The sequence below is a fragment of the Jatropha curcas genome, chromosome 5 (assembly GCF_041381405.1).
Source record: "Jatropha curcas cultivar XTBG-Jc1 chromosome 5, XTBG_Jcur_1.0, whole genome shotgun sequence".
Lineage (NCBI taxonomy): Eukaryota > Viridiplantae > Streptophyta > Magnoliopsida > Malpighiales > Euphorbiaceae > Jatropha > Jatropha curcas.
This window is the reverse complement of record NC_143155.1, coordinates 9,956,292-9,964,987: the sequence shown is the minus strand read 5'-3', so window position 1 is coordinate 9,964,987 and position 8,696 is coordinate 9,956,292. Positions and strand designations below refer to the sequence as shown.

The following is an 8,696-nucleotide window of genomic DNA, read 5'->3' as shown; positions in this document are numbered from 1 at the left end:
AAATAAAATTAGGAGGTGTTTCACATTTATCACTAAATTAAATGCAATAATTTATTATTTTTATTTTATGCATTTATTTTTAATACAAATATAAAAATTATAAAGCATAACATAAATATAAATGGTATTTATTATTTATTTTTGTGAAATTACTATTTCAAGAATATTTTAGAAAAGAAAACCAAATGAATTTTAAATTATCAATTTATTCCATATATAATTATATGGAATTCAATTGAATTACATGTTTAAAATTAATCACATCAAACATGAAAAATTCATTGACAAATGAATTCTACTAGAATTTATTTATAAATGAATTTCATATTACAAATTTATTTATACCAAACGGAGCATTAATTTACAATTATTACAATATAACAAGTACTACATGATTAGTGGAATTAATATTCTACCAATTAATATAAATTAATAATGTAAAATATTTGTTTGTTATTTTAATATATAAAAATTAATCATAATTTCATTTATTATTGTGATATATGATTTACATTTCTTTTTGTGAGCTTGTATCAAAAGAAAATCAATATATATATATAGCAAGCATTTTTTCCTTAAAAAGTTGTCACGTGACATATTCCTTCAATTAGGCTTTCATTTGACATGGTTTGATTTGATTATTTAATGTATTGATGTATTGGTTTGATTTATTAATATAATGCTTTGTAACAAATGTTTACTCTCAAATACCAATTGTTTCCTATCTTTAATGTATCTTTAACGTATGATTTGATTTGATTATTTAATATATTAATGTATTGATTGGATTTGGTTTAAATTTATTTTGAATTAGTGTTTTTGGTTTAGTTTGATTTGATTATCCAATGTATTAATATATTGGCTTGGTTTGGACTGATTTTGAGTTTGTATTTTTGATTTGGTTTGATTTAATTATTTATTATATTAATGTATTGGTTTGGTTTGGATACATTTTGAATTATAGTTTTCGGTTTGGTTTGATTTGGTTATTTCATGTATTAATGACCTTTAAATAATCAATATATATATATATATATATATATATATATATATATATATATATATATATATATGCAGATTTTACCTTGGTGTTGCTACGTAGATCCCAATTTAATGACATGTGTAGTCCCTTAATTGTTTATTTTTATATTTATTTTGAAAATAAATTAGTTTATGATTATTTATTGATTGAATTAAACTATTTTAAATGTAATTGATTAATATAACATTAGAAAATTAATAACATATTAAGTAACAATTTATATAAATTTTAATGACACATAATTTATGAATTTAATGATATGTGCAGTTATTGTTTTCTATTAAAAATTAAAATTATTTTTTATTAAATTAAATTATGTTAAACATAATTGATTAATTATAGTTTTAGAGAATTAATAACATGATGAATTGATGATTTATACAACTTTTAGTTATAAAAATAAATTATTTATTCATAGATTTCATAGTGAGTTAATTATTTTTTACATTAATTGTAAAATATATCAAATTAATGAATTTTACCACCTTTCATTTTATCTCTTTTTTTTATTTATCTCTATAAATTTCAACATTTTAAATCCATACTCTTGAATATATATTTATCTACTAATTTTTACTCTAAAATTAAAAATCAAGGCTATATTTTTTTTACTATTGATATATCTTAATAATATTTTTTAATAGCATAATAAAAGAAATTTCATTCAAGAATATATAAATTATACATATATATATATAGTTATATATTATTTTTATTTTTTACTTTATTTTTTTTAACCGTGCATAGCACGGGCATGTTGCTAGTTATATCACAATTTCAAAACTAGTTGTTGACATAATAATTTATGAAATAATTATTAATAAAATTAATATATATTTTTAAATTATAAAATGTCAAATTTGCAAATAAGTATATAAATATTTTATACGTTGGACTATACAACAAGAGTAATTTTCTCAATTGATTTACCATATTGATAAAAACTCTTGTAATTGAATGTAAGACAAACCAGATACATTTAATTGATAGATGAATATACGAGTTCGTCACGAATCAATTCAAAATTCACAAGCTTATTCAAAGAGCCAATTTATGAGCATTAGCAAACTGAATCTCATCAAATTGAAACTTGATTCTTTATCAAAGTAAACTGAAATCAAATTTAAGTTTGAATTTTGATCCATTTAAAAACTTTTGTCGGATCTAACATTGAGCAGTCCGCAAACCGCTTGGTTGACCCCTCCAAAATTAAAATGCACCAAACCGATTGCAACTTAATGGTTAATAATTATTCCCAAGAAAAAACGTTTTTTGTAAGAAAAAAGAAAAAAAAAAAAGCAAATTTTATTACCGTCTGGTTTTAACTGTAAGAATCGTCAGCTCAAAGAAAAGAAAAAGAAACTGTAAGAACAGAATAAAAGCTTGATTTCCATTTTTGGTTTGAAGCAAAGCAAAGTTCCATTACACAGTGAGAAAAAGAACACAATACATACACCCAACTCTCAAAATCTCGTTTCTCGGGCCATCCGTTCACGAATATCAAGGAAATTATTCCTCTTCCTGTATTACCCTTCTCTCATTTATTTATTTATCATAATACTGTTTTTTATATTATTATTATTATATTATTATTATTATGATTATTATTATATCTGGTGTTTGTTCTAGTGTTCCCTTGCTTTCTCTTCTCTCCGTGTGTTAGAGAGAGCAAAAACGACCACAAACTTTTATGGATGCTTCTTCGATCTATGCCCTCGTCAGTCTCGAAGAAATCTCTTAGAAACAAACCCATGTAAGCAAATGTTTTTTCTTGTTAAGTAATATCATTTTTTATTCACATTTCTAAAAGGAAAAGTTTTTTTTTTATCTATATTCATTTATAATTCATAATTCTGATTCACTTCTTCAAAGAAATCAAATGATCTTCAATTTCTTGTTAATGGGTTTTCGTTTCTGTGTACTGGGTTCATTTTGTAACCCTTCATTTGCTGCAACTTTTTTGGATTCGTTTCCGTTTTTCTCCTTTGAATTGTATAATTTTTTTCCCAATTTGGCTTTGGATTTTTTTTATTGTTAAATTGTGGAACTTTCTTAACTGGAGGACCAGGTTCAATGGGTTTGCAATGGGATCCATGTTGGATCTCTTGGTTTTTGTTTTATTGTTATTGTTATAATTGCTGTTTGATTTATCATAAATATTTTTATATACTGATCTTGGATTTTGTGCTTTGTGTTTGTTTTTCCAATTATTTTTAGTTCTTTGGGATTGCTTGTGTTGAAGGAATTTATATTTTAGCACATTGCTTTGGGCAAGCTGGCTCTTTGAGGCGGGATTTCATGGGTTGAGCTCAAAGAATGATGGGTAGCCTGAGTGGAGAGGAATCCAGGTTTTTTGATGCTCATGAAGATATTGCATCAATTTCTGATAAAAACTCTGATATTATTGAGACACCTAATTCCCCTTGTAGTCCTGATAATTCAATTCCCAATAGTCCTCTTTATGAAATATGGATTAGAAGCCCCAGAAGTGTTGAAGAACGACGAAGTAAGTTCTTAAATTGGATGGGAATAGGTTTAGATCAAAGTGCAAATGAGAGTTCAGTTGCAGTATCTAGTATGGAAGGAGAGATTGATAGAATTAGAGAGAGTAGTGGGGCTGTATTGAGAAAGTCAGCTTTTGAGGACGAGTTTTGTTCAACTCGATCAACAATGTCTTGTTGGTCTAATGATAGCTCTAGTTTACTTGAGGAGTTAGATTTAAGGGCAAATTTCTTGTGCAGGGAGGGGGCTTCTGACGGGGTAATGGTGTATAATGATGAAGTGAGCTTCGAACAGTCCATAACAACTGAGGAATCTGAGAACACGTGTGGGTCATCTTCCTCATTTCAACAACTCCTACAGATGGAAATTGAGGTACAAAATGGTTTGGCCGCTACCTCAAAAACTGTAAAGAAGGGTTGGTTTAGAAGATTGCGCTCTATAGCTTGTGTTGTGGATAAGCAACTAGAAGCTGAAAAATTGCGACATGAAGGTGATGAGCTCATGCAGTACAGGGTACAGAGAGTTAAGGTTCGCCAATGTGGGAAGCGGACAAAGGAACTTTCAGCTCTTTATAAGGGACAAGATATCCAAGCTCATGATGGTTCAATTCTGACAATGAAATTCAGTCCTGATGGGCAGTATCTTGCAAGTGCTGGAGAAGATAAGATTGTAAGATTGTGGCGGGTCCTGGAAGATGAGAGATCAAATGAACTTGACATTCCAGAAATAGATCCATCCTGCATATACTTCACTGTCAATCATCTGTCTGAGTTGAAACCCCTCTTGGTTGATAAAGAGAAAACAGCTAAATCGAGGAGCCTGAGAAAAACATCAGATTCTGCATGTGTCATTTTTCCTCCAAAAGTTTTCCGGATATCAGAGAGACCATTGCATGAGTTCCATGGACACAATGGAGTGGTCTTGGATCTCTCCTGGTCAAAGGACCATGTAAGTTGCTTTGTAAAAGGATGTTTTCTCTGAACAACTTAAAAATAGATGTCATATCAATAAAAATTAAATTTCTAATTCTTCTTGATGCAGCATCTACTGTCAGCTTCAGAGGATAAAACAGTTCGTCTGTGGCAAGTAGGAAATGGCCATTGCCTAAGAGTCTTTTCACACAGTAATTATGGTGCATTTCTGACTTCTTTTGCATTTCTTTTCAATATATAATCTGTTAAGTGATTTATTAGCCAAGATTGTTGGTATATTTGTGTTTTTTTTGGCCTCATTTATTCTCTTATCTGATGCAGTAACCTGTGTTCAGTTTAATCCTGTGGACAACAATTATTTCATCAGTGGTTCCATAGATGGAAAAGTTCGCATCTGGGCAATTCCTAGTTGCCAAGTTGTGGATTGGAGTGATATAAAGGAAATAGTTACTGCAGTATGTTATCATCCAGATGGGCAGGTTTGTTGATTTCTTGTTCTTTATCCTAGAGGGGGTGGTGTTTTCTCGTCAAGTAGACTGATAGAAAATTATTGGTTCATGCAGGGAGGGATTGTTGGCTCCATAGGAGGCAATTGTCGCTTTTATAATATGTCAGGTATGCTCATTTAGATAATTAACACCTACCAGTCTTTAGAACATTAATAGGTTAGAATATTCTATTCTTTTTTTCTAATTTTATATTTATTTTAATGTTAATTTTAAAGCTAGTCTTTCACTCTTTTGATTGGTATATTATATCCTTATCAAAATAAATCTTGCTTAGGCAATCTCCTAAGTGTTAATTTTATGTGATTTTAGTAGTTTTAGGTGTCATGTTTTTATTTGATTTTTAATGGATGATGGTAGCAGCGTAGTCCAAGTACGTATCATTATTTTTGTGAAGCTTTTTGCTATTGTGGTTTTTGTGGCACAGTTTACTGGTCTTAAGGAGATTTTGTTTTATGCAAGTAAAGAATAGCATGTTTGTTTCTTAAAAGAATTACCAATGGATAAGATATGGCGGTAAATAAATGGATTGCATATATATTTTATCAGACTGTTTATACTTTCATTGCAAATCATACATATTGCATAAGGTTCATATCTAGTTATGTTTGTTGATTTGCCTTCTAGTTAGATAAAATGAATTTGGAGAAGAATATACACATTAAGCAGCAAGCTTTCACTTTTCTTGGTTCAGACAGTCACCTGCAATTGGAAGCTCAGATATGTTTCAACAGTAAAAAGAAGTCACCTTGCAATAGAATAACTGGCTTCCAGGTAATTATTTCCTCTCCCCATTCTCAGTGTTACTTTTGCTGCTTCAACTCGTACATTTCATTACAAATTTTATCTCATCAAGTGTCTTTAACCCCAGTTTTGCCCGCAAGACCGAACTAAAGTCATGGTAACTTGTGCCGATTCACAAGTTAGAATTCTTCAAGGACTTAATGTGATTTACAAATATAGGGGTATGTGCCCATTTCTTATTTTTAAATTTCATAATTTCTAGTGCTCTTGTTTCAGACAACTCGGATCTCTCTAGGATGATCGATTGCCTATGATAATATATGAATATTTGAATTTGTGTTTCCAAACCTTATGCAGTGCACACCGATTCATTTTGCTTAATACTTTTGATTCATTTTTCTTTAAATTCTGTTGAATTTAAGTTTTTAAATTTTCTCCAATTTAGGTCTAAAAAGTACACCAAGTCAGATATCTGCATCCTTTACTTCTGATGGAAAGCACATTGTATCAGCTTGTGAGGATTCCAATGTATATTTGTGGAATTTCATAGATCAGGGGAGGAGTGATCCTATGCAAGCAAAAACAATAAGGTCTTGTGAGCGTTTTTCAACGAATGCATCGATCGCCATTCCCTGGTGTGGCTTAAAACATGAGAGCTCAGGAAATGGAGGATTTCATGTCTCAAATGACAATGCACCAGAAGTTATGCCATTTCCTTCACCAGCCGGTTTTTCTCTAAGCCAAGAATATTTCCTAGAATCTTTTCCCAAGGGTTCTGCAACTTGGCCAGAAGAAAAGCTTCCCCCAGCGAGCCCTCTGTCCACATCACCAGCAATGCATAAATCCCAGTACAAGTTTCTGAAAGCTTCATGTCAGAGCATAGCTGCTTCTCATGCATGGGATCTAGTCATTGTGACTGCAGGATGGGATGGACGAATTAGATCATTCCACAATTATGGGTTACCAGTAGCTGTCTGAGACTGTAGTGGTTAGGCAGTGCTTGAGAGAATAAAAATTCATCCCTTTTGGTTGGGATGTATAATACATCTTCCATCAGTGTGCTGCCAATCTGGTGTTGCATGAGCTATTGAGTATTGTTGAATATGGCAGCATGAACTGTTGCAGCAACTCCAGATTTAAATGATGTATGCAGTGTGTATGGATGATTGAGAATATTGCTGGGCCATTCTCAGATATCAGAGGTGTATGGAAAAAAGAAGTATTTCATGACTAGTGGCAGCAGGTGTATGGTTGCAATGTAATCCAGCTCGGGATGAGCAAGTGGCTGAGGTTTAATGCATATACTGGATACCCTGCTTAATCTTAAGATTTATTGATTTGTTACTTAGAGAAATCCTTGTCTGCCAGTCCAGAAAAAGAAATGCAAGTCATGTGTTAGGAGAGAACAATTTGAGATATTACTCTTTATAATTGAGGTGGTCGTGGGACCTTTATAGAACTTCTTTTGGCTTTGCTAAAATGAAAGAAAGAGATCCAGAGCGGGTGGTTCGAGTTAATTTGGGAAAAAAAATATGGTGGGGAACTTTGCCATTATAACATATTGGCTGATCTGAATGATTGAATTGTTTGTCTGCCATTTTGGATGACATGGTAGGGTCAGCTTCATCTGAGCTTGGCAGGTGGGCTGTATTTGGACTCCATTTCTGCTCAATGACTTGCTTAATTAGCCTACCACTTAAAAACTTTGCTAGTAAAATCTCCATTTATGTTTGGTGAACTACATTTCTATTGGAAAGCTTGTGTTTTTGATTCATGGGTGCTGCAAGCCGACTAACCATCAGCTATTATTTCTCGGAGCGCCGACAAAGCCTTTTTGTCTTACTAACAAAATTTTGTACATGTACTCTTAAAAGTTTATTCTAACATCAGTTGGATTAGTTTTGAGTTACTAGGCTTCTACCCTTTGTGGCCTTTGGAAGAGTTTTATAGCAAATTCCTCGCAATTGTATTTATGTAAATGGAATTCTGTTGAGAGGTTATTTTTCTCTATATACATACACTAATGGGTATGGCTTGGAAAGTGAAAAACAAGCCAAAGACAATTGCTGATTTGATTCTTGGCATGATTTGATTTTTCATACACGTTTCATTTGTCAAATGTTTGTGGTTGCATGTAATCATTATTGATGCGAATCCCTTTTGTCTTGAGTTTCTCGTATTGGTTACTTCAGAGTTAACATCTTTTGTCTGATATTGTATTAGTGTGTTCTCCCAAAAAGAAAAAAAAAAAATTATATGTTTTCCTTTTACATCTGCCTAATGCGTAATAGTTTAGTTTGGTTTTGACATCTTTCTATCTTTACAATGCTTTTATCATGTATTGAGGGATTGAATTACAATAAGTTTATTTCGTTTAAATAAGTTTTATAAGTAATTATAATTACTAAAATTTTTGTATTTTATAAAAATTTATTTGCAAATAAGACAAATTCTTAATTAGTTACTCTGTTTTAATTATTGACAGTGCGATTTGTGAATGGAAATAATAATAATTTGGCAGAAAAAGACAGAAGCAAAAGGATTTGTGACAATTAAAGTAAATTGTGGGCCACACAAAACACTTAATGGCACATAATTATTATTTATAGCTTTGCAAGTGTCCGGAGATTCCACAATTAGGAGACAAAATCCATTATGACAATTATTTGATTACGTTTTGAGAGACAAACCTAAGGATATTGAAGCTTAGCCCTAAAACTAGCCCAACATTCACTTTCCGTAGGACAACTTTTTTTTTTCAAAGGAGTAACTATATGAGTGCTTAATCACAGTTCAATTAAAATATCCTTTAATTGAGAAATATTCAATTTAATTGTACTTTTTATTTCATTATTTTTCATGTTTTAAAACCATTAATTTAAACAAGAATTTTCATTAATTTTATAAGAATTATCAAAATAAGAACACATTCTCTTGTATAGCCTATAGTATTATTCAAACTTATTGATA

The 8,696-nt window shown here is 30.9% G+C and overlaps 1 protein-coding gene across 2 annotated transcripts; it reads left to right on the top strand.

Moving 5' to 3' along the window:
- The first annotated feature begins 2,447 nt into the window (after positions 1-2,447).
- On the top strand, positions 2,448-7,796 carry LOC149496204 (uncharacterized). Of its 2 annotated transcripts, XM_089721804.1 has the most exons (9): positions 2,448-2,565; positions 2,672-2,795; positions 3,260-4,492; positions 4,586-4,676; positions 4,798-4,955; positions 5,040-5,091; positions 5,677-5,756; positions 5,854-5,947; positions 6,172-7,796. In XM_089721804.1, the coding sequence occupies exons 3-9, from the start codon at positions 3,359-3,361 to the stop codon at positions 6,702-6,704; spliced, it is 2,142 nt and encodes a 713-aa protein (XP_089577930.1). In that variant the 5' UTR covers positions 2,448-2,565; positions 2,672-2,795; positions 3,260-3,358; the 3' UTR covers positions 6,705-7,796. The 2 variants fall into 2 exon arrangements, with proteins under 2 accessions (XP_089577930.1, XP_089577929.1); XM_089721803.1 differs by having other exon boundaries at positions 2,461-2,795.
- Positions 7,797-8,696: the final 900 nt, after the last annotated feature.